The 26088-nt window shown below is 38.1% G+C and overlaps 2 protein-coding genes across 4 annotated transcripts; both read left to right on the forward strand.

Annotated features, from left to right (window-relative positions):
* The first annotated feature begins 1436 nt into the window (after positions 1 to 1436).
* Positions 1437 to 3967, forward strand: LOC149847982 (two-component response regulator ORR22-like). Its single transcript, XM_090002919.1, has 5 exons — positions 1437 to 2005; positions 2466 to 2618; positions 3162 to 3575; positions 3676 to 3816; positions 3936 to 3967. Exons 1-5 carry the CDS (start codon positions 1873 to 1875, stop codon positions 3965 to 3967), a joined length of 873 nt encoding a protein of 290 aa, XP_089859045.1. The 5' UTR covers positions 1437 to 1872.
* On the forward strand, positions 3939 to 25925 carry LOC149847983 (uncharacterized). Of its 3 annotated transcripts, none has more exons than XM_090009982.1 (2): positions 3939 to 5303; positions 25636 to 25925. In XM_090009982.1, the coding sequence occupies exons 1-2, from the start codon at positions 3990 to 3992 to the stop codon at positions 25717 to 25719; spliced, it is 1398 nt and encodes a 465-aa protein (XP_089866108.1). In that variant the 5' UTR covers positions 3939 to 3989; the 3' UTR covers positions 25720 to 25925. The 3 variants fall into 3 exon arrangements, with proteins under 3 accessions (XP_089866108.1, XP_089866116.1, XP_089866122.1); XM_090009990.1 differs by having other exon boundaries at positions 25648 to 25925; XM_090009996.1 differs by having other exon boundaries at positions 3939 to 5282.
* The last annotated feature ends 163 nt before the right edge of the window (positions 25926 to 26088 follow it).

Genomic DNA, 26088 nt, shown 5'->3' on the forward strand with positions numbered 1-26088 from the left:
ACCATTTGTCATAACATATTTTTCAACAAAAGAAGGTTGTACTTGTGCCAAGTGAATGTATGGTTCGAGGGGTTTCTCAATGCATCCCATCAAAATACAAGAAGGATAAAATACTAATAAAGAAAAGAGGAGGAGAAACCAAAGCACATGTGACACTATAGTTAACAAAGAAAAGCAGTCAAATTAGTACAAAAAAGCATAATTTTAAATATCTTTATCCATCCTAAACTAAAGAATATTACAGCCTTTAAACAATTGAAAAAAGAAAAAAAGAAATAAAGACTGAAAGAGAGGCTTGCAACATTATTTTATTCAAGGAAAAAAATTTGTGCCTGGTCACGGCGCACGCGCGCCTGGTGCAGCCGTGGAGAAATCCACCGTGTAGAAAAAGGTTCCCAAGTGGGTCCCACAGAATATCCCCTCTGCACGTGTCAGACAACAGCCTGGCTCGTGTGAGAAGAGGTATTTGTACGGCCTCTCTATCTATTTTGTTCCTCTTTTTTTTTTTTTTTCGGTTTTGGTTTTTGGCTGGGCATGGACCTGTCAACGTTCCATGTTTTTTGGCCTCACCTCCTCCCTCACTTACCAAACTCTCCTCATCAAAAATCTTCGTTGGGGACGGTGCAAGTGAGTTACATGTTGACACGTGACATCACGGGACAGGCTGTCCCTATTGATGCCCCCTCACTCTTTCCTTTTTGGCATTCTCTCAAACCGTCTAGTTTCTTGGACAACTCAGCAGCTTGGTCTCACTTGTGACTCGCCTCTCTCTCTCTCTCTCTCTCTCTCTCTCTCAGTGATGGGTCTGCTCAAAACCAATTTGAGCATGGATTGTCATGTAACATATTATTAGTGTCGTGATGCTTCATTGCATGTTTTGCATATTAAATCTTACAAGAATTATCTTTATAATTTATTCAGTAGAAAGCATGTATTAGATTTGGAGTTTCTTATATTTAGATAGTTTTGAAAGATTGAAAGATTGAAAGAATGCAAGAATTAACATGTATTGAACAAAATTTTGCAAAGAAAAGAGCTTTTTAACAAATCAGTTCGATCCAAAACATGCTTTCAGTAGACAAACAATAACAAATACATTTAAAAAAAAACAGGTTTAAGCATAAAATAACTGTAGCTATGACTTTTTGAAGCGGTCTATGCCGGTCCATACTCAAATTGTTTATAATGTACCAAAGCCACAACAAAACCAAGATTATAAGCTTGTAAGTTGAGTTAGCAGTCTGTCCAAAGACGACTCGGTTGGACTCGGACCGAGTCTAAGTTCCATGCAACAAAACGCATGGCAAATTCATAAAAGGCTGGTGCATTTGTGACATTTATTGGCTGTAAATTTGTTTCCTTTTCGTTTGAGAACCAAATCTCTTATATAAACGTCAATAATTGATTCCCCGCATAAAGTATTACCCCAAAAGAAAACCTCTCTCTCTCGTAGCTACCTCCTAGATCCCAGCTTTCCACTTTTCATACGTTTCTCTGTTCTTTTCCACACTGGAAAGTAATTGAATTGATAAGAATGGATTTTTTCATTTCTGGTGGTGTGGTTCAGTTCTAGAAAGAGAGAGAGAGACTGTTGGTCATAGGCTAGGCTCAGCCTTTCTTTTTGTGCTTTTAGCTAGCTTTCCTTGGCAGAGAGCCTCATTTCTCTTCTGCTGCGTTTTCTTTTGTGGGTTGTGCTCCTCTTTTGTTGGGATTGTTTGTTTGCTTGCATCAATTAAATCCTCTGTATCTGTTTATTGGGTGGTGGGTATCTGGGATTTTGGGGAAGCAAAGGAGGGACCTTTCTGTTCCTTGTAGAGATAGAGAGATTGTGTGGTTTGCAGGAAAGGTTTGGGTTTGTGCAAGCATAGCAGCATGACAGCCGAGGAGAGCCAAGTGGGTTCCAGGGACGATGATTTTCCGGTTGGTATGCGGGTTCTTGCCGTTGATGATGACCCAACATGCCTGAAACTGCTGGAGAGTCTACTGCAACTCTGCCAGTATCATGGTTGGTCTTCTTTTTTCTTGCTTCTCTTTGCTTGTTGAAGTTAACTTTTTTTCTTTTGATGCTTAGTACTTTAAATTTGGCCTCGCTCTCTCTCTCTCTCTCTCAAAACAAGACTTAGTGCTCTGGATTTAGTTTTTCTTTGTTTCATGTATATTACAAACCACCCGTCTGATATATGACTTCCTTTTGCTGCGCTATTTGTTATTTTGTCATGACCCATTGATCCTTTTTAATGAATAACTGTGTGATAGTACGCACCCATTGATCCTTTTTAGTGAATAGTTGTATGATAGTATGTAAGAGTTCAGACACTTTTTCTTCTAGTGCTTACTTTCCTATGAAATTTTTTGGTGCGTTTGATGCTGTTGTTTTGCTTTCAGAAATTGAGTTGTTTCTTTTGTGGGTTTCTGGATACTATGTTGGACGTCTGATTAGATTATGATCCGTGGCTCTTTTGCAGTTACTACTACTTCGCAGGCGATAACTGCTTTGAGGTTGTTGAGGGAGAACAGAGACAGTTTTGATCTTGTCTTAAGCGACGTGCACATGCCAGATATGGATGGTTTCAAACTTTTGGAACTCATAGGACTAGAAATGGACCTGCCTGTCATAAGTATGTGATTGGTTGTTCCTTGCTTCCTTATTAATTCTTCTGGAAATAAGCTTTCATTTCTGTGAATTTCGTTCACTTCTAGTTAGATGTTTGTATCTGACCACTCTAATATCTGGGCACTTAGCAAAATTATATTTCAGCATCATGTTTCATCTCGTCTCAGAAAATTGGACTAATACCTCCATCTTTTAATACATGGCACCTTCAGTTTCATATGACAGTAACCAGAAGGACTCTTTTGCATTTCGAACTATCTCTAGTGTGTCCTCATTCCAGGTGGCCAACTGCGTAGCCAACATGATCCTATTGCTTGTTTACCCATTATTATGTTATAAATCCCCACCACCTTGTTCACTGTTCTATGCAACACCAGTTGACATAACCTTGTTCTCCACTTCAAGTAAAATGAAGAGAAAGGATTTTTTTATTTAATTCTCAAGTTTAGTGGAATTTCCAATCAGTGTTTCCTTTCTTTAGAATATCCTATTTTTTTGTGTGTTCTGCTTCTGACAACTTCTATTGGATGGGATGTTCTGTGTACAGTGATGTCCGTGAATAGTGAAACTAGCACTGTGATGAAGGGCATAACTCATGGAGCTTGTGATTATTTACTAAAACCAATCCGAATTGAGGAGCTTAAAAACATTTGGCAACATGTGGTCCGAAGAAAGAAAGTGGGTTCAAACCATCACAAACAGAAGAGCAATGAAGATGATCATAGGAAGCTTGTCTGTGGTACTGATGGTGTACAAGGATGCAACACAGTTGGGCAGACTGATAATAACTGCAAATTAGCCAAGAAAAGGAGAGATCGATGCAATGAGGAGGAATATGATGATGAAGAGGAAAATGACAATGAAAATGAAGACCAGACAACCCAGAAAAAGCCAAGGGTGGTTTGGTCTGTGGAGCTGCATCAGAAATTTGTTGCTGCCGTGAATCAACTAGGCATAGATAGTGAGTACTTTTATAAAATATGCTTACTATAGTAATCTTAAGGCATAGAATATTCATATTTTCAGGTTCCCATTCTTATATTTGTTGTTTGTGAAAACAGAGGCTTTCCCAAAGAGGGTACTTGATATTATGAATGTTGAAAAGCTTACAAGGGAAAATGTTGCAAGCCATCTTCAGGAAAGACACCTTCTTGTTTTCCCCTATCTATCTATATTGTTAAATGAATTTAAATGTAGTCGTGGTATATTGCTTCTGTCTTATTTTCTATGTACTAGATGCATGGTGTCTATTGCTTCTATCTTATTTTCTATGTACTAGCTGCATAGTTTCTATGTCTTATGGCAATGGTTATCATTGCAGAAATACAGGTTGTACCTGAAAAGGATCAGTAGTGTGGCAAACCAACAAGGAAATATGACTCCTGCTTTAGGAGTTAGAGATTCTTCTTTTGTACCTATGGGTTCCATGGGTGCTTTCAGAGATTTTCATTCCCTGGGTGTGACTGGGCAGCTTTCTAATACCAGGCTTGCTTTTCAAGGAGTCAGAGCTCTAGGCAGTTTAAACTCTACCATGGAATTGGCAATGAATGCACCTAATGCTTCTGGAATGATTCAATTGGGCCATATGTGCAGCTTAAAAAATTCGTTTGATGATTTGGGGAAAGCAAACCACATCCCTCTGCCAGGAAATCAGCATGCAAATTTGCTTCAGGGATTGCCAACATTGTTGGAACTTGATCGCCTGCAGAATAAATCACCCCTTCCTGGATTTGGTTGCTCCTCTACACTGATTGATGATCCCTTATCCTTTTCAGCTTCCCAGTATCAACCAACAGATATTTCCAGTTTCAATAGCACTGGCATAGGTAATAGAACTTTTAATAACCCGTTCCTTAATGTTCCAGATGATCCCCTAATGCTACAGTTTGTACAACAGAAGCAACAACATCAAGGTGAACAATATAGGGGATTGGATGGTCAATCTGAAGTAAATCGGGAAAATTTTGATGTCAATTCTGGGACCTCTTCTATGCCTGATCTTGATAGATGTAACCAAAATTGGCAGAATGCTATGCAGTTAACGGGATATTCAACTGCTTTGCCTATGGCTCATCCTCTGAACAGTGATGATAATTCTACAACTGGCTTGAGAAGCAATATTTTGTTGAAACCCTCATCTGTGGATGCCAGTACACTTGATTTGTCTGCCTGCAGTTCATTGGCAGCAATATCACATAATTCAACGGTTGGAAGACAGCCACTTTTGCCACATGCCATTGCAAGTGATGTAAACATGAGACACTTATCAGTTGGCAATAATGATTCTACAAAGTTCTCCTTGTTAAGGTCAGCTGGTGGTAGCAGCACACAGAACATTAGCCCTGCAGTGAAGCAAGACTGGGATATACAAAAGCCTGACTATGCCAATTCCTCCAATACTCCTTTGTGTTCTTCTGTATGCCCTACTTTTCAAAATCACCATCTTATAGATCATGTTGACCAATATCCAGGGCAAACCAATGCTACTTTGGATGGAAAGGCTACCTTTGACTGGAGAGGTCAAGGAACTTTGGGTAACCCATTCTCTGTGAAGCCATATGAGACTGCACAGTCAACAGATGGTCTAGTCAAGTTGGGCAATCATTTGAGGAACACGAAGTTCCCAGACATGTCTGAGACTGATGGTCATAATTGTTTGGATGACATGGTAAATGCAGTTATAAAACGGGTAACATGATTCCTCCTTGCTTGAATAATTGCATTTGTGTATTATTGTATACCCTTCTTCTTTGCATCTTTATTACAGGCTTTCGGTGATGGTAATAAAAAAAATGTTTTTGCATGCTAATAATTAGTGATTATGATGTGCATATGGAAAATTGTCTGAGCTTTCTAGAATCATTATATTCTGTTACAGAAAATAAAAGCTTGTAAATTGCAAGATCAACCACATATCTTCTGGAAGATTCTATAATATGCATTATAAATAATTACATGCAAATATAAAAAAAATAATAATTACATGCAGCAGTTGGCTCTTGACATTCAACTAAGACCTCTGCATTTTGTTCAAATGTTAGATCTCACCTGTATGACCAATCTGAAGAAAACTAGAAAAGGAGTCAAATACACATAAAGTTGAAGCTGGAATAATTTTGTTGTAACTTGATTCCTATCCATTATGGTTTTACTCTATGTAACACAGACACTTATAAAAGGTCAATGCGCCCATGTTGCACCCGTTTCCATGTGGTTGCAACACTTGGACACTGCTTCTGCAGTGTCAGGTGCAGTCAATCACACTGGGGTCCATTTCTGTCAAAAAATGGACTTAATTGACCCTAACAAAGTCTAGTTTTATCTATAGTATATACATAAATACATATATGCACACACAGACACACACTCACGATACATACATACATATATACATGCATGTTTTTTGAAACTTCTGTGTCACCCACACTTATGTGACATAGGTTTTACTTTGATTCATGCTTGAAGCTGGAATTCGTCACTGTTCCCTATTTTTTGTATAAAACACAATGGCTATTGTTTATATCATGTATCAAGTTTGTATCTATTCATTGCCAGTTTCAACCTAGGGTCTGATGTCTTCTATAAGTTTCAATGATAAGGAAGACAGATTACTATTTTGACTTGTTCTGACTCTCCCAACAGTGACAGGCATTCCAGACACCCAGCAATGAGATGGCGTAAATATATTCCATGATCTTCCTGAAAAATATGTAGACTGAAGCTTGTTCATATCTCTGACTCTGCAGCATTACACTAAAAAGCATTGTTATGGACAAGGCCATTTCATGCTCAAAACTTGCATTTTTTTCAGTCCATAATGGACCTTGCATTTAGGGGGGCACTTATTACTGTCGGATATTTTCCATATTTTAGTTGATGTTCCTGAAAACAAAACATGGGTATATTAGAATTTAATTATAAAAATGAAACCACAGAAGGATCTGTTCTTAAAATACTTCAACAAAATTTCAAACATGTAAAACAATAGAAAAAGTAAATCGATCTTACTTTTGGCATTCATAATGCTAGCCAATTGTCACTTGCTAAGACATATGACACCCTCATAACTTAACCTGTGGCCTATAGTGTTTGTCAGGTACTTGGGCGATCATTAAGTCCGCTTCATGGTCTAGCCCAAGTATCCGTGAGGTTCAACTAATCCCCAGACATGGACATGTTATTTCATTCTTATGTAGACAATATTCTAAATCCACTATTTACTGCTTGAACTTATCTGAATATATGGAAGTTCGTTTCAAAGGATGAACTTAACTATATCTGGGTTTGAAACTGAGTGCACTTGCAGAATCCCAATATGAGTACCTGTTTTTCTTAGTTATGTCCATGGCAAGCTAGGTTTACTTATCCTAATTTATGCTTCAACATCTTGACCTAGGCCTAGTAGATCAATTTGCTTCATTTTGATCAACCAATCTCTGTATTCATCCAAGAATATACCAGGTACAACTTAACCAACCAACTTTGCACACTAAAGTGGGCTGAAATCCAATTTCATTCATCAGAGGTATGCAACGTACTTGAGGACTCACATGGGAATCTATTTTCATGCAGATTAAGTCTTTAACATGCATGAGGCACTGTATATATCACCATATTGTAATTCAGTTGTATGGGGTATTTCCTAGCCAGCACTAATGGGTTTCCCTGTCTAAGATCTCAAACTCATACATGTTCCATTATGAACAGGGACATCAAGCCATGGCTCCCTAGACCCCAAGTCTAGTCTTTGTCTGCTATACCGTACGACGTACGTTCACAGATTTCTTTTGTATATATCCATATGCAAGTTGACACGTCAATAATCTATGCTTGAGTTTAGACATGCAGATAACCACGATGAAGCATCATGCATCGAACAACCCTACACATTGTTGAAGATAATTAAGACTCTAGCAAGGGTTAGCATCCTCTTGTTTAAACTACAAAAGAAAATATTTGTTCGTGTTCCATTTGTTAGCTCATATTTACCCTTTAACCACACACACACTCTTGCATGCAAACACATATGAGTGTGCATATAAAGTGCAGAACTAAGTACCTTATTCAACAGATCCACAATATTCATCCCTAGAAAATATACAAAGCTCCATCTACTTATAGAAATTTAATCAGAAATGGAGCTTATTCTTGTGTGCTTTGCTTGAAATGCTCTTAATAGAAAAATTACTTTAATGTTGGTCACAATTGCATGGTAATCACCCTAAAATCTCTACTCATGGATTGGGACTCGTAGATGCAAGATTACTAGGTTAGGGCAACAGGGTGGCCGACCTGATTTTTGGACTGGCTGGGCATTGTCAAGCTTGTGAAAATCTGGTATCTGTGCTGTGGAATTTCAACAACAATGGTGAGAAAAGAAGGGAGCGGTTGCAGTTGGCCTCTAATGATTCTTTGAGACTGGAGGCAGCATCTCTTTCATTAATATATGGTGCCCTAGTTAGGGTGAAGAACAAACAATTTTATGATTAATTAGTATAACAAGGCAATGTCATTATGGTGGCATGCCAAAATGCAAAACAAATTATATTGATGCCACTACGTGAAAGAGTTATAATTTGATTACTGAAAATGCCCTCTTGTTGGTCGTGTGATGCCACTAACACTCCCTCAAGTTTTACATCATGTTTGAACATGTACAACTTGCCATTCAATAAATTATGCCAATCCATTTTTAAACCTTTTGTAAGTATATCAGCCACTTGATGATGTGAAACAACAAACCTTGTTTCCACTTTTCCTGATTTATCTTTTTGTGCACAAAGTGGTAATAAAAAAATGCTTTAAGTGATCATGTAGAGCTGGATTGGGAGCAAGAGAAATAGCGCTCCTTGTTGTCACCTTTGTATCTTTAGATTTAACATGCCCACAAAACTTCTAATCTATGATACCTCAACTACGACTCTAGCTAGAGACTTGTACTTTGCATTTGAGCTTGACCTGATAATGGTCTTCTGCTTTTAGTTTTTCATGACATTAAATTCTTTCTAAGGTACACATAATACTTGGAAGCTGATTTTCTTTTATATGATTGCTCGCCTATGTCACATGGGTGCGGGTGCGGGGGTGCGGCAAATATATATTCTGCAGGGGAGGGGTTGAGCCCCCTCCCTGTGGTCTCTTTGTGCAGGGGAGGGGTCGAGCTGATGAGTTGTGGACCCCACTTGCAGAAAGGGGAGTCTGGGGGCTCCCCCCGGTGCGGGTTCCTCTGCGCGTTCAGCGGGCGGGGGTCGGGGGGGGGGGGGGGGCAGAAGAAAATTTTTTGTAATATAAAAATTGGACACAGATGACCCTGGGTGCGCTCAACGCACCCAGGGTCGGGTTGACCGCACCGGGTGCCGCACCCGCATGCACACCCGCGTCGCGTCGACGCCGGTGCGGCACCCGGTTTGCCGAGTCCATGTGACATAGTTGCTGGCCCAATCTGCATTAGAGTACCTAATCCCATTATCAAAGATCTAGATTTTTATCTTAAATCAAACCATGATTTAAGGTCCATTTTACATAACCCACAATGCATCCATGTGTATATCCTTGTGTGGATGTATGAACTGACAAATTTAATTAACTGCAGATATTATGTTTGGCTTCATTATGGTCAGATATTGAAGTGCTCCTACCATACTTCAAACCCTTTCCGTCTCACTATATGGTTCTTCATTAATCGAGAGATTCTTGTTCATGGCTGCTGGTGTATCGTTAGGTTTGCAATTGTGCATATTACACATGCAGTATATCATGACCGTGCTTCTCTTTGGATGACTATATAATTATCCACTTTTATCCACTTCCATTCCAAGGAAGAATCTCATATTCTCGAGTCCTCCATCTTGAACCCTTCATGAAAACGTCCTGTCTTTTTGAATTAATTCTCTTGATCTTTGTGTGATTATAATATCATCAACATAGATAAGAATAATTTGATTTTTTACATAAAAAATAGAGAGTTATCAACTAAAATTTTGTGGAACTACACTATCTAGTGGCAGTATAAAAGCTCTTCAACTAAGTTTTTGAGTTTTACTTCAATCCATAAATTGTCTGATTTGACTTTGCATGTATATCTCTTGGGATTTGCTTCAGAAAATCCCATATGCTGTGAAAAGAAGCGTTTTCTCTGGTTACGGGTCATGGATCTGGAGATCCAGACCCGTGACATTCACTTCTCATTAATGGCATTGTGTAATATATTTTATTGTAATGAGGGTATTTTAGTACCCTAATTTTGTAATAGCAGGTTAATATAAAGGAGTATACACAGCAACCGACCCTAACACAACAAGGTATCGGTTTTTTCCCAACTTCTCTCTCCCTTTCTCTATCTCTCTCTGTTTCTCAGCTCTCACGCGTGGAACGACCTGGAGATTGTAAATCTAACATGGTATCAGAGCCACGCTTCAGTTGAAACTGGAATCGATCTCAAAGGTACGTCTGAAAGATCTATCCCTTCTCGATTTCCTCTTCTAAGTCAAGAAAATATTTTTTTTGGTCTGTCCCCCCCATCTCATCTATTTTTTTTTTTGGTTCACGACTGACCCAGTCCTTGTTCACGACTGACCCAATCCCATTCTTTTCTTCTCAACCAGACCTGACATCATTCAGATTTGCCTTCCTTCTTCTCCCTACAGTTTCATTTCTGTTTCCTGAACTTGATCAGATCTGACGTTAATCAGATCTAATCAAACTATCTCCCAATCTAATCTGAGTCAACTCAGAAAGGACTGAGTGACTCATTCCAGATTTTTGACTCAAATCCTTTGTTGAAAATACCTTTTTCTGTCATTAATATACCCTGTTTATCATTCTTGATCACCGCGTGATCTAATCACGCAATCAGGCCCTATTTTGATTCAGTTGCATCCTTGATCAGATCTGATCAAGCCAATCCACTCTCATTTCTTCTATTTTATCTCCTTTAGCTTAAAAGCATTGCGTCAATATCAAGTGGGAATTCATATTCACAATTTTTTTTTGTGTTATTTTCATACCCAATATTCCATTCCTATACAAATCAGAAATCTGATAGATATTCAATTTTTGTTTCAAATCAGCAATCTGATAGCCATTGATCTGATTTAGTTTCTGCAAAAAAAAAAGGGTTACAGAAACTGTAGGCAGATTGTGCTGAACCCACTTCTTTTCATGGATTCACTTCCTAGCCAGTCGGTTCTTTCTTCAAGTTTCCTCAGCCAACTTGTGTTTGAAAAATTAAATAATGGTAACTTCTTGACTTGGAAGAGGCAAATCATACCTTTCATTAGGAGTCAGGATCTTTCTGGACATCTGGATGGATCTATTCCAGTTCCTCCTGAGTTCATATCACGAGAAGAAAGGGACAACAAAGGGGAATCTACTACAGTATATGTTAGAAATCCTGAATTTGTGGCTTGGATGAAAAGAGACCAAGCGCTAGTTGCTTATATTACATCTACACTGTCACAAGAGGTACTTGTAGCCATTCCAGATGATTGCATTGCCATGCAACTTTGGAACAGACTTGTTCAGACATACTCACAGGTTTCTCAGGCCAGGATTATGTTTCTTAAAAGAGAATTTCAAATGTTAAGAAAGGATTCCATGACCATCATGGAATATTTGAACAAAATGAAGGTTCAACTAGCAGTTGTTGGAAGTACAGTTACTGATAAAGATTTGGTACAACAAGCCCTCAGTGGATTGGGACACGACTATCATATGATCGTCACTTCCCTGTTATGTTTACCTGAGCTGCCCTACTTTGAAGATCTGCGTGCAAAATTGTTGTAATATGAGATGAATTTAAAGGGATTTTCTGAAGAATCATCTATGCATACGGGGGCACAAGAAGTTCTTGCTACAGGGGTTACTTATGCACGAGGACGAGGAAGCTATGATATCAAGGGAAAGGGAGCACAAGGGAGAAGTGGTCAAGGAGGTCGTGGATTATTGCCTACACCCAACACATATACCAATCCACAAAGACAGAGGCCAATTTCTACCTGCTTTCTGAGTAATAAAAAGGGGCATATCAAAGCTAACTGCTGGTTCAATCCCCTAAATAAAGGAAAATCAACACAAACTGAAGCAAAAAGAGGCACAGACAGTATAAGGATCAACGGAGAAATAAAGGAGTTATTGTTGTCAGCATTAGCAGAATTGAATCTGAAACAAAATGAGCAAGGTACTTGGTATGTGGACTCTAGCGCAGCGACTCACGTTACTGGTGATGCAGGTAAGCTCCTAAAACTTGTTCCTTACATTGGTAGAAGCAGTATAGTTACTGGAGATGGATCACACCACTCTGTCTCGCATATTGGAAACTCCATTATACCCTTGCCCGAATCTTCCATCAACCTTTCAAAGGTTCTTTATGCTCCTAATATCAAGAAAAACATCGTTTCACTTTCTAAACTTGTTGATGATATCAAAGCCTCTGTTGAATTTACTCCCTCTTCTGTTCTTGTCAAGGATCTCTGCACGAAGGAGACGTTCGCTAGAGGAAAACGGCAAGGCAATATGTATGTTTTTCAAGAAGATCCTTCAGCACATATTCGCTTTGCAGACCCAAACTTGAAGCTCCAATCATCGTTGCCTTCTGAAAATCCCACCTGTGTTTTCAGTGTCTCTGAAATCAATAAGTCAAACCTTTGGCATGGTCGTCTAGGTCACTGCAGTAGTAGTTTCATTGAAAAGCTTGTTTCAAATAACCTCATTCCCAAGTCAAGTTTAGGAATAAATGTCAATGACAACAAATGTTCTAGTTGTCTCTTATGTAAGAGTCATGTTTTACTATTTCATTCTATCAATAAAAGAACTTCAAGACCTTTTGAGACTATTTGTTTTGATGTTTGGGGGCCTGCTCCAGTTGCTTCCATATCTGGAACTAGATATTATCTTTTATTTGTTGACAGTTATTCTCGCTATTCTTGGATATTTTTCATGAAACATAAATCTGAGACTTTCAAGTTGTTCCGTAACTTCCATTCCTTTGTCAAAAACCAATTTTCTGAAAACATCCTAAGTTTCCAATGTGACGGAGGAGGTGAATTCTCCTCCACTGACTTTACTAACTTTCTTCAAAGTAACGGGATAAGGAAAAATGAGTCTTACCCACACACACCTCAGCAGAATGGGATTGCTGAAATGAAGCATCGCCATATTGTTGAGAGTGCGATGAGCATGATGCATGACAGTAGTCTTCCGATCACTTTATGGACATAAGCTTTTCATTCTGCAGTTCATGTGATAAATCGATTGCCCATGACTGTTTTGGAAAACAAGTCTCCTTGTCTCTTTTTGGTGTACATCCCAACTATTATGATTTGCATGTGTTTGATTGTTTATGCTATGTTTATGTTGACAGTTCAATGAGGCATAAGTTTCAGGATAAGGCCCTGAAGTGCAGGTTTGTGGGTTATGCTGATGACTATAAAGGGTACAGGTGTTATGATCCGGTGAGCAAGCGCATCAAAATATCAAGAAATGTCGTCTTCGATGAATTGAATTTTGATTGTCGATGTACTAGTTCTTCAGAATCAAAATCTAAAGTTGAGGCTTATTATCCTTGGTTGAATTATGAACTTCTCTCAGGAGCTAGTGATGTTTGCTCAAACTGCACTCAAAAGGATAAGAGATCTGTGTCTACTGATGAAATGATTGCCCATGAAAATACAGACCCAACTTTGAATCCAGAAAGGTATAAAGGCCTCGTCTACACTCGACGAGAAAGAGAGTCGCCCACCATAGTTAATTCGGATGCGGACGCATCCTCTACATCCAACATCGTTGATACTAGAAGATCCACACGTTCTCGCCATCCAATTGAAAGGTGGGTCAGTTATGAAAATTTCTCATTAGATTTTCAACTTTTTCTAACAGCCTTGAATAAAGAAGATGAACCCACAACGTTCTCTCAAGCGTCAAATTCCAGAAGATGGATTGAAGCAATGAATGAGGAGATGAAAGCTCTACATGAATGTGGTACGTGGGATGTCGTGCCAAGACCACCTGACAGAAACGTTGTTGGTTCGAAATGGGTGTACAAAATAAAGTATAAACCAGATGGGACTATAGAGCGATACAAGGCGAGACTTGTAGCCAAAGGATTTACATAGGAGCAAGGACAGGATTATGATGAAACTTTTAGTCTAGTGGTGAGGATGGGGACAATCAGAGTCATACTTTCTTTAGCTATTGAACGAACACCAATGGACTATTAGCCAACTTGATGTGAAGAATGCTTTTCTTCATGGAGATTTGAGAGAAGAAGTATACATGGAACAACCCACTGGTTACGCAGAAGGTAATCCTACAAAATATGTCTGCAGACTAAAAAGGGCGATATATGGATTGAAGTAGGCATCTCGAAATACAAAAATATGGTTTTAAGAAATCTCTTCTTGACCACTCCTTATTTATATTTAAGAACCAAGACACAATTACTCTGTTGTTGATATATGTGGATGATATCATCATCACTGGTAATTCCAATGAGCACATTGAAGAAGTCAAACATCTCTTAAATCAGAGGTTCAAAATGAAGGACCTTGGTAAACTATGATACTTTCTTGGAGTTGAAGTCGACAATACTTCTGAAGAGATGACTCTCACTCAACATAAGTATACCATTGATGTTCTCAATAAAGCGAGTATGAAAGACTGCAAGCCCTTGAGCACTCCTAGCGTTCTTCATCAAAGGCTTAGCTCTCAAGACGGAGATCCATTTGATAATCCCACACGGTACCGTAGCATAGTGGGTATGTTACAATACCTCACTTTTACTCGCCCTGATATAGTCTACTCGGTGAATCAAGATTCTCAGTTTATGCATGCACCATGTGAAGGACATATGGAAGCAGTTAAACGGATACTACGATATCTGAAGGGAAACGGTTGGGGATGGTCTCATACATAAGCGAAAGACAAATGGGCAAAATGCACATGAGATCACTATTTATTCTTATGCGGATTGGGCGGGAGATCCAGATGAACACAGATCAGTATTCGGCTATTGTGTATTTGTTGGGATGAATTTGGTTTCTTAGAGTAGTAAGAAACAAAGTTTATGCATGCACCATGTGAAGGACATATGGAAGCAGTTAAACAGATACTACGATATCTGAAGGGAAACGGTTGGGGATGGTCTCATATATAAGCGAAAGACAAATGGGCAAAATGCACATGAGATCACTATTTATTCTGATGCGGATTGGGCGGGAGATCCAGATAAACGCAGATCAGTATTCGGCTATTGTGTATTTGTTGGGATGAATTTGGTTTCTTGGAGTAGTAAGAAACAAAAGGCTGTTGCCAGATCCAGTACAGAGGCTGAATACAGGTCAATGGCAGCCGCCACTGCTGAGGCTACTTGGATTAGACATCTACTGACAGAAGTCGGAGAATCGATCTCTCGATCACTTCTTTTGTGTGACAACCAGAGTGCCATTAGTATGTCCTTTAATCCAATCCATCACAGTCGTGCCAAACATATTGAAATAGACCAGCATTTTGTGAGACAAAAGGTAGAAGAGAAAGAGATTGAGCCTGAATTTGTTCGAACTACAGATCAAGTGGCGGATATATTTACAAAAGGATTGACAAAAGACAGATTTTGGATGTTAAAAGGCAAGTTGTTCATGGTTCAAGATCATGCACAACTTGAGGGAGGGTGAAAAGAAGTGTTTTCTCTGGTTACGGGTCATGGATCTGGAGATCCAGACCCGTGACATTCACTTCTCATTAGTGGCATTGTGTAATATATTTTATTGTAATGAGGGTATTTTGGTACCCTAATTTTGTAATAGCAGGTTAATATAAAGGAGTATACACTGCAGCCGACCCTAACACAACAGGCTATCGGTTTTTTCCCAACTTCTCTCTCCCTTTCTCTATCTCTCTCTGTTTCTCAGCTCTATCGCGTGGAACGACATGGAGATTGTAAATCTAACATGCTGCTCCATGTAAACTTCATCTTGTAGTTCTCAATGCAAAACTACATTCTTTACATCAAGCTAAAACAAGGGCTAGTTAAATGAATAATGCAGGTGAAAGAATTATTCTCACACTTACAATGTCGACAACCAAGCTAAAAGACTTTATAAGCCAGTCCGTGTTTCTAATTGAATCCCTTTGCAATCATTCGAGCTTTAAACCTCTCTATGTTTTCATATTATCTATGTTTCACTTTGTAACCCATTTTTAACTATGTTTTTATCTCTCAACCTTTTCATACTGGTTCATGTATTGTTATGATACATGGCTTCTATTTCTTTCCTAATGGCATGTACCCATCTTCTACCTTTTGCGGCATCTGCATACATAACTGGTTCTTAATCTTGAACACTTCACTTATATACATCTGAAAATCTGTTGTAAAACTTTCATATAACATGAGTATCTCAATGGAACAATGTATCATGGTGGACTTTCTTTAATTTTCTGCTGGATATCTGACAACTAATTATTTGCTGCCATGTTATCTTGAACTTGTGTAATATTGATCGAAAATCAAACTTCCAGCTTGCTGTTTAGATCTTGTGTGCATAATGGGCGCTTATTCTTGCATACCTTCCTAAGTACCTTGTTGCCCCTACTGTAATTCCAAAGTTTTAGATTGTTGATCATTTGGATGGCTGCTATCTCTTAATTCTTCATCAAAGCACTGCTAAATCTTCTTCAAACTGCTTGGTGCTTGAGATATATCATATTTTTCTCTATTATAGTGCCATCTCACCCTGTCACAAGGACACTTCACTTAGCATGCATATCCCATGTTAACACTACGAGATAGTCAGAAACATCAGGGAACTTCTTGGACACAGTCAAACTAGTGTCAGACACAGTTAATATTGTGTGATTAACTTTATCCATTCCCTTCATGGTTGATTACATAATTTAACACCCCCCCCCCTCAAACTTAGGGCAGGATGACCGAGAGTTTGCTAAGGAGGAAGTTGAAGCATGGAGCACACAAAGCTTTAGTGAAGAAATCTACCAACTGATACTCTGACGTGACATATGAAAGGTCAATGACTCCTTTGAGATACGCCTCACAAACATAGTGACAGTCCATTTCGATGTGCTTAGTACGCTCATGAAAAGTGTGGGTTTTTGCAATATAAATTACACTTTTGTTGTCACAACACAACTTAGTGGGCCCTTTTATTGTGATCCCCATGTCTTCTAGCAACTGAGGAATCCATATAATTTCTATGGTAGTAGTCGTCATGGCACGATACTACCATAGAAATCAGTAAGTCTGCTAAGAACACACAAAAACCAGTGGTGGAGTGACGGTTATTTGGATCACCTTCCCAATCAGAATCAGTATAAGCAATTAATTTTAAATCAGAAGAAGATGATAGAAAAACTTCCTTATTTAGAGTACCCTTTATGTATCTTACGACTCGCAAGATGGCACTCATGTGGACTGATGTTGGTGCATGCTGAAATTAGCTTGCAGTATGGGCTGCATGAGAGATATCGGGTCTGGTGATACTCGGATACATTAATGATCCGACAAGCTGTTTGTAGGGAGTGGGGTCTGAAAGGGGAATACCATCATTAATCTTCATTTTAGCTCATACTATAGCAGGAGTTTCACAAACCTTTTCATCTGTAATACCTGACCTGACAATGATCTCAGAAGCAAGCTTAGTTTGAGATAAAAAATACCCTCTATGAGAGTATGCAACTTCAATACCCAAAAAACAAGTCAGAAAACCCAAATCAGACATTTCAAACTTATCATTTAAAATTGATTTTATGCTCTTAACCCCTTTAGAGTCACTACCCGTTATGAGCATATCATCCATATGCAACAGTAAGATGACAATTCATGCATTGGATTTTCTAACAAACAAAGCAATATCAGTAAAACATGATGAAAAAACATTTTCTATCATTACGGAATTGAACCTATCATACCAAACCTTGGAGGCTTGTTTCAAACCATAAAGTGTTTTTCGAAGGCGAAGCACCTTTCCTTTAGGAGTCCATTCTAGGAGGAGCATCCATATACACTTCTTCATTTAGATCTCCGTTTAGAAATGCATTATTAACATCCATTTGATAGATGTTCCACTTGTTGATTGAAGCAACATTTATAAGACATCAGACAGTGACCATTCGAGCCACCGGAGCAAAGGTCTCTTCATAATCAATCCCATATTCTTGACTATACCCATTTGCAACCAGACGGGCCTTATATCTCTCGAGGGACCCATCACTCTTAGTCTTAACCTTAAATACCCATCTACACCCTATTGTTTTCTTACCTTTAGGAAGGTCTTGAATTTCCCATGTATTGGCTCTTCTCAGAGCTCCAAGTTCATTATCTATTGCGGCTATCCATTCAGGACATTTTTGTGCTTCCTCAAAGTTTCTAGGTTCTATGTAAGAATGAATGACACTTAGACAGGCTCTATGTTTAGGTAAAAAAGATTCATATGAGATGAACCTAGAAGGAGTTTTTCTATGTCTTTCGATCCTACGAAGGTTTTCCTCACTTTGAGGAGCAATTTTACTAGTATCATCATATCTTTCAAGAGCACTTCTGAAGGTGTTTCTATCTCTATGAGTATAAGTGATGGGATCTCTAGGAGGTTCCTCATCGACATGTTGATGAAATGGAGAGGACACATGACTGGTTTCCCTGATTTCATTATCACTTGAGTCATTCTGATTTGACTCATCATCACTAATATCATCGCCTTCAGTTAAAAGATCAAATAGAAAAGAATAGTCTACATTCTCGTTATTAGATTCAAGATTTTTAAAACCACTGAGATTTTCCAAAAAACTTACATTCCTGGAAATATATAGTTTATCATTTTTAATATCATAACATCGAAAACCCTTTTGAGTTTCGAAATAACCAAGAAAGGCACAAGGAATGGCCTTTGGGGAGAGTTTGTCATTTTTATCAGTAAGGACAAAACATTTACACCCAAAAACCCTTAACCTGCTATAATCAGGTTCTTTCTCATACAATCGTTCAAATGGGAAAATTTTGTTCAAATTTTTTGATGGGAGTCTATTTATGAGATAAGACCAATGTAAGGGCCGCCTCAGTCTAGAATCTTTTTAGAATATTATGTGAAATGAGCAAGGTTCTAGTTGTTTCAATGATATGCCTATGCTTTCGCTGAGCCAACCCATTTTGTTATAGGGTTTTTGGACAAGATTTTTGATGGAATACCATGACTTTCAAGATAACTTTTGAATTCATTTGAAAGATATTCGCCATCGGAGTCGGTTCTAAGAATTTTTAAACTTCCATTGAATTGATTTAAAACCATCATATGAAATGTTTTAAAAATTGAAAAAGCTTCATGTTTATGTTTAAAAAAATATATCCAACAAAATCTAGTGTAATCGTCTACAAAAATAAAATAGTATGAGAATTCTCCTTTAGATATCACAGGAGCCGGAGCCCATACATCAGAGTGAACAATTTCAAAAGACTTTGTTGTAAACATGTATCTTTGAGTAAATGGTAGACTTTTTATTTTCCCAAGAATGCATTCATTACATACAAAATTCTCATTACAAAGATGCTTAATAAAAGGCAAATACGAGATTTTAACAATGTTGGGATGTCCCAGTCTCTTATGTCATATATGAATATCTTTGTTTTGAGCAACATTACAAAACTGGTTCTTGGGAATTTAGAGAAAATCAACATAATAGAGGTCTCCTCTCCTAGAACCTTCCCCAATCAACTTCTCGGGCTGACGATTCTGTATCCAACATTTATTAGAAGAGAATTTTATATCGCAACCATAGTCCGAGAGTTGAGAGACCTAAAGTAAATTTAAGTTTAGTTTTGGTATAAGATGAATTTTTGGAACAAAGAAATCTTGTTTTTCAAAATTGCATGTTCCTTTAATTTCAAGAGGTGTTCTATTCGCCGTTGAGACAAAAGATGGAAGAGAATTTTTAAAAAAATCGGAAAGAGAACAAGCACAGTCATGTGAAAAGATGCACCGGAATCTAGGAGCCAAGATGTCTTACTGGGAGGTGAAGAGGATGACATAGCTGCCCATTTGATGAAGATGGTCGTTCCTCTGGTTGGGATGCCATAGCTGCAACAAGTATTTTCTTCTATTTGGGGCAAATGGGTTTGATATGCCCGAGTTCTTTACAAAAATGGCAAGTTAATTTGCTATAGTCTCTTTTGCCATATCGATCATTTTCTCCTTGACCTTGATTTTTGAAATGAGGAGGTTTGTCGGCCTTCATATTATTCCCGGGTCTATTCACGACATTTACCCTTTCACAATCATCTTGAGATGAAGAGGTAGCAAGAATGCTAGGATTATTCTTACTAATCCCCATACGGGTTTCCTCACCACTTAGCTTAGTGATTACATCTTCAATGGAGGGAGATGTGAAGGCGGATAGAGGAGAGGATCAAATTTGTTCAAATTCGGGTCTAAGTCCATTTAAAAAATTGAAGAATCGATATTCCTCTAGTTGTTTGTGTCTTTCGATTGTTTCTCCGCTCTATTTTGGTTCGAGCATAGCTAGCTCATCCCAAATACAAGATAGTTCGGCAAAATATTTCCGAATAGACATCATTTTGTTGAAGGGTCAATGCCCTCTTTTGGAGGTAATACTTGTGTGATAAATCCCTTAAAGTATACATTTTTTTAAGGTACAACCAAGCTTCGGAGGCCTTTTTGAACTTAATGATGTTGGCGTTGATCTTGGTTTCTACGGATGAAAAAATCCAAGACAAGATCTTGAAGTTCTTCGTCTCCCACTCATCATGCTTTTTTGAATAATCTACTAGGGCTTTTTGTCTATCTTCCCCTTCAAGAATCTTAATATCTCCCTTTTCAATGATGGTAAGTTTGAGTTCGGGTTCCGGTATTGAACCTTGAACATACCCCTAAAGGCCCTTTCCTTTTATATGGGCTTTCATATTACTGGCCTAAACATGATAGTTCGACCCACTAAGTTTAAAACCAAGGGAGAAGTGAGAGTCTTTTTCGCCCATTAGAGATGATAGAAGATGAGGAAAAACACGTACCTCAAAAGTTTTTCACGTCTTTCTTGACAAGACAGGCTTTTAAAATATTGCCCGAGAAGGCTGACTTACTTCAATCTTCAAAATCTTGAGGGCACGATTTTCAAGGCACTCGAAAATAAGGATACACACGATCCTCCTTCAACGAGGCTCTGATACCATGTAAAAGTATCTCCAACAATATACGAGGATCAAGATTACAATATTCTTGAAAATAAATACGTGCACATAAGCACAACAAGAACTCTTGAGACACTTGAGCACAAAAGCACAATACTAACTCACAAATGCGCAAATGCATGCACAAGAATCATAAGCATTAAGAAAATAAGCTTGGGCAATAATCCCAAAGCCTTGAGAATACACAAGGGGAGATCCCCTTTAAATAGAGTAGGTGGAGGCCTTGGAGGGGCTCCACTTCTAGTTGTTGGAGCCCCTCCAATGGTCATAAATGTGACTGTTGGAAGGGGCCCAATGACTAGATAGTGGGCCCCTCCAAGGTACATCCTATCTTTTAAAAAAAGAAATAAAAGAATAAATAAAAAAAAAACAATAATTACAAAACATATTTCAAAAAGAATGTGTAAAAAGACTAAACTACCCCTATAGCTAAACAATACAAAAATATATATATTTGATATATATATATATAATAAGTAGATACATATATGTTAATATATGTATATGTATTACCTTATATATATCAAATATATATATATATATATATTAGATTACATGGTTGATTACATAATTTAACAAGGCCACTATGGGTACATGTAGATAAACTTGCAAAAACTGGAGAAGGAGGTGGTGGAAACAAGAGATTTCGATGCAAGATCTGTGAAAGAGATTTTGTTGGGTCTTACACAAGAGTGAAGGTTCATTTGTTGAAGATACTAGGACACAACATTTCAGGGTGCAGAAAAGTTGATGAGGCAATGCGAAGACAATACAAGAAAATACAAGAAGAATATGAGAAGAGAAAGACAATAAGTGATTCTTGTGCAATTAGTGTGTCATTTGGAAGCCACCAAGAAGATGCTGAAAAAAAAAGTCAACGTTGGAGGTAGAGGAATGATACATGCATCATTCAATACATATGGAAGGGAGGATATGGATAGAAAAGTAGGGAGATATTTTTATTCTAGTTCGCTCTTATTTAATGCGATTAGAAATCCTTATTGGAAGGATTTAGTAACATCTTTGGCAAATTGTAATCTGAGTGGCTATGTGCTTCCAAGCTTAGAAAAAATCCGAACCACACTTCTTGCAGAAGAGAGGGCAAATGTGGAGAGGTTACTGGAGATTAAAAAATATTCATAGGAGCAAAATGGAGTTTCTATTTGTTTCTAATGGATGGACAGATATTCAAAGGCGTCCACTGATCAATTTCATTGCTTGTTCACTTAGTGGCCCAATATTCTTGAAAGCAGTTGATGCATCTGGGGAATATAAAAATGCAGAGTATTTGAAGGGGTTGTTTATAGAAGTTATAAAAGAAGTGGGTGATCAGAAAGTGATACAAATCATTACAGACAATGCTCCAATTTATAAAAGTGCAGCGTTGAGTTTGGAGAGTGAGTACCCTCATATTTTTTGGACTCCCTTGTAGCACACAACTTAAATTTGGCTTTAAAGTGCATCTGCAACCCCCAAAAAGAAGAAAATTCACAAGAATATGTTTTATGTTCATGGATTGAAGATTTAGAAAGAAATGTCAAAAGCATTAGGAATTTTGTTATTAACCACCATCGTGCTAATGCTATATTTAATAGGCATTCTGACATGAAATTGTTTAAGGTTGTTGAAACATGTTTTGCGTCCATCATTGTGATGGTGAAGATGATTAAAAAAGTGAAGAATGCTTTGGATGAAAATTGGACATTCTATCGTGTTGATGATAATATCAAGGCTCAAGAAATTAAAAAAATCATTCTTGATGATGAGTTTTGGGACAGAGTGGTATACTTCCTTCAATTTACGCAACCTATTTGGGAAATGTTAAGAGAAATTGACAAGGATGAGCTCAAGCTTCACAGAGTTTATGAAATGTGGGATAATATGATTGATAAGCTATAGTTTTCAAGCATGAAGAAAAAAATCCTGCATTGGATGATTTAGAATTTTTTAACCATATTCATTCAATTTTAGTCAGAAGATGAGATAAGAGCAACACTTCTTTGCATTGCATGACACATTCTCTTAATCCAAAATATTATGCAAATAAGTGGCGGGCAGGTGGTATTGGTCGTGTCCCTCCAAATTTAGACCCAGAGCTATCAAGACATAGAAATATGTGTATGACAAGACTTTTTCAGAAGCATATCTTCTACATCAAGTCACACAAGAGTTTGAAAATTTTTCATTATTGAAATTATATAGACCAACATTATTCGCGAGAGAGGAGGATAATATAGATCCTATCACATGATGGTCAACATTTTGATCAGAAACACTTCTTCTCCAACGTCTTGCATTAAGATTGCTATCACAGCCTGTTAGTTCATCTTGTTGTGAAAGAAATTAGAGTATATATTCTCAAATCCACAACATGAAGAGAAACAAACTCACCATCAAGCGTGCAAAGGATTTAGTATATGTTCATTCAAATCTTCGATTACTTTCGCGAACCAATGATGAATACAGGTACTAATTTGCTTTCTTAGTTATTTGATTATTTCTTAGTTTTTCATTTAAATATACTTGTATTGTATTTAACATTTTTAAATTGGGTTTGTAACGCAGACAAAGAACATCCAAATTTTGGGATGTAAACCCAGAAGAGTGCGACTTCGAGGGAGAGCATGATTTTAACATAACAAACATGGATTTAGCTGAGCCCAGTATTCCTTCTAATTATGCATTTGATGATGAAGAAGAAAATTATTGAGATCCATTACTTCATCGTCATATACATTGTAGAATATACTTTTGTTATGTAATTTAGTTTTTTTCTGTTTTACTTATTTGATTGATATTTAGGTTGATTTATGTAATTGCTTTACTTATTTGATTGATATTTAGGTTGATATATTGCATGCATGATGAATGATATTATGACAATGTTAACTGTTAACACTTCAAAATTATATATATATATATATATATATATATATATATATATATATATATATATATATATATATATATATATATATATATATATATCCTGCCCCACCCCCTCACCCAAGGTTTTTGAAAGTGCCTCACCCCCACCCATGTGACAGCTCAAATGCAACCTCGGCCCAAAGCCGCACAAGCTTCATCAGCATCCCAAGTCGTTTGGGACTCCTACAAGGTGGACTGTAACTCGGTCACCACATCCTCCAGTCTCTAGATCCGGGCCTCATACATCTCTCTCTCCTCCTCCTGTGAACAGTGACAAAACAAGGAAAGCAAAGTAAAGTACCTCAAGCCCTCGGCTAGGCTGTAGATCTGAGGTAGACTCAATGCGCAAACGGTGTTGGGATGGTTCGTTCTCCTGTTCATCCTCAACACAGGTACGCTAAGGCCTCGAAAAATCACCCATTAGCTCAGAATAGGTGAAAATGGTTGGCTCAGCATCCGCCCCCAGCTCCTCCTCTGGTGGGATCCTGCTGGCAGCCGCTCTGTCCTGCTCCGACGCCTCTACTCCATCTTGACCCAATTGACAACGGAGTGGACCCAAGTAAACTGTAGAATACCAGCTCGACTACTCTTAGTCACCCTGGGGATGCTCCCAAGGTGCTGCCTGGATCACTCGGGGTCCCCGATGTCTCCAAATGTTGTCTGCCTCCACCATCTTCTTGGCACCCCCTCAGTCCAAGGACAAGTAAAAAGCTTGTGTCCCTCTGGTGTCGCTGGAATTCCCTGTCGCAAACAGAGCTACCACATCACTCGACCCGGGTAATATGGCTCACAAATCCGGTCAAACAGAAGCATGCATAGGGCATAATCCAGCATTAGAGCCATGCCGAAAGACTGCTCCTCCTCAATGGTGTAAGGTCTCCACACCACCTGAAAAGAAAAGGAAAGGAAAGGAAATAATTTCATACCTCGGAGTGATCTAGCGAAGCGATGGCCTCTCTGAGTTTCGTCTGTGAGTGCTTGTCTCTCGTGTGTCGGGCTGACCACCATACATGGGCTTACATGATATTCTTTAAATGTATACAAATGGTAATTGTCTTTTGAAATGCTGAATGCTGGAATACCCCTGTTTTCTTTGTTGAAGATATGCCTGTTCTCCATATCACTAACTTTGTGGAATAGCCCTGTTTTGTTTGTTGAAGATATGCCTGTTCTCCACATCACTTTGTCTCTCTGAAAGGGTAATTTACAGAAAGAAACATATTTTTTCAATAATCAAGTTCAAGGTCTACTTTTCAGCATATCTAAAAACACTACCCAACTTTTGTCATCATTTAGACATATTCACCATGAGCACTACTAGTTTGGATAGCCATAGAAACAGGTACTTATGTCTCTTAAATATGGAGAAAAGTGGCTGTATAATTGAAATATTGGCAAAAATCTGATGTTTTATTATCGCTAGCCACTTACTGCTTGATTTTCCTTTATGTTTGATTCCAAAATCAGATGCCATTCAGGAATTTGTTTGGATAATGTCTAGGATGCATTGATGTTGGCTGTTACTCATGTTGCAACAGTGTTGATTGTGCTAGAGAGAGAGAGAGAGAGAGAGAGAGAGAGAGAGAGAGAGAGAGAGAGAAAGAGAGAGAGAGAGATTAGGTGTTCAATATTTCTTTTATTGTGCATCTATGTCTCTACGTCATCTTCACAGTACAATATACCATACTGGAACCATTATTTTTTGTTTCAAAAGCAGTCGTAGGTTAATCTCTAGCTCATTTTTGTTGGTGCAAGACATTCTATAGTTATTGATTTTAAGAATTTCCAGATCTTAGTTATTGTCTATGAGTTCTTCCTTAGCATTCTTCTTTCTTTTCGATACTCTTTTATGTTTGATAATGTGCCAAGTGTCTGCATTTCATAGTTGTCGGTGCAGGACCAGGAGGAAGTTGGATTCATCAACGGAGAAGTCGGATATGATGCATATGCTCTTGGAACGTGTAACTGAAACGTGATTCATTTACTTGTATCTCACCACTCATCAAGTGATGCTTGAAGGTCATTTGTATCATGTAATGGCTTCTGTAACTATATGTTTGTGTCAATCCTTGGTTTATACTCCCCATCTTTTTATTTATAGGTTTCACCTAACATGTTTGATTTGCTTTCCCCAATATCTGGGTGTATAATCTGAATTGTCTTATCAGTGAAGTTACCAAAGACACTGTTTTAATTAACAATGATCTTCAAACAAAGATGTCCTTGATGTTTTTCTTTTTAATGACGGGGAACCATCCTAGGGACACAGATCACTTAATGGGCTTGCTTCACTATGAAGTAAACCCTGGGTAGTACACCGACCCCCATGCTTTACAGG

The sequence above is a fragment of the Nuphar pumila genome, chromosome 1 (assembly GCF_984573655.1).
Source record: "Nuphar pumila chromosome 1, dmNupPumi1.hap1.1, whole genome shotgun sequence".
Taxonomy (NCBI): domain Eukaryota; kingdom Viridiplantae; phylum Streptophyta; class Magnoliopsida; order Nymphaeales; family Nymphaeaceae; genus Nuphar; species Nuphar pumila.

Coding starts and splice junctions, on each gene's coding strand:
- LOC149847983 (XM_090009982.1), top strand. CDS start 3,990: ATGACTCCTGCTTTAGGAGTTAGAGATTCTTCTTTTGTACCTATGGGT. Junction 5,304..25,635: donor TAAATGCAGTTATAAAACGG/GTAACATGATTC, acceptor TGCATTTCATAG/TTGTCGGTGCAGGACCAGGA.
- LOC149847982 (XM_090002919.1), top strand. CDS start 1,873: ATGACAGCCGAGGAGAGCCAAGTGGGTTCCAGGGACGATGATTTTCCG. Junction 2,006..2,465: donor GCAACTCTGCCAGTATCATG/GTTGGTCTTCTT, acceptor GCTCTTTTGCAG/TTACTACTACTTCGCAGGCG. Junction 3,576..3,675: donor GAATCAACTAGGCATAGATA/GTGAGTACTTTT, acceptor TTGTGAAAACAG/AGGCTTTCCCAAAGAGGGTA.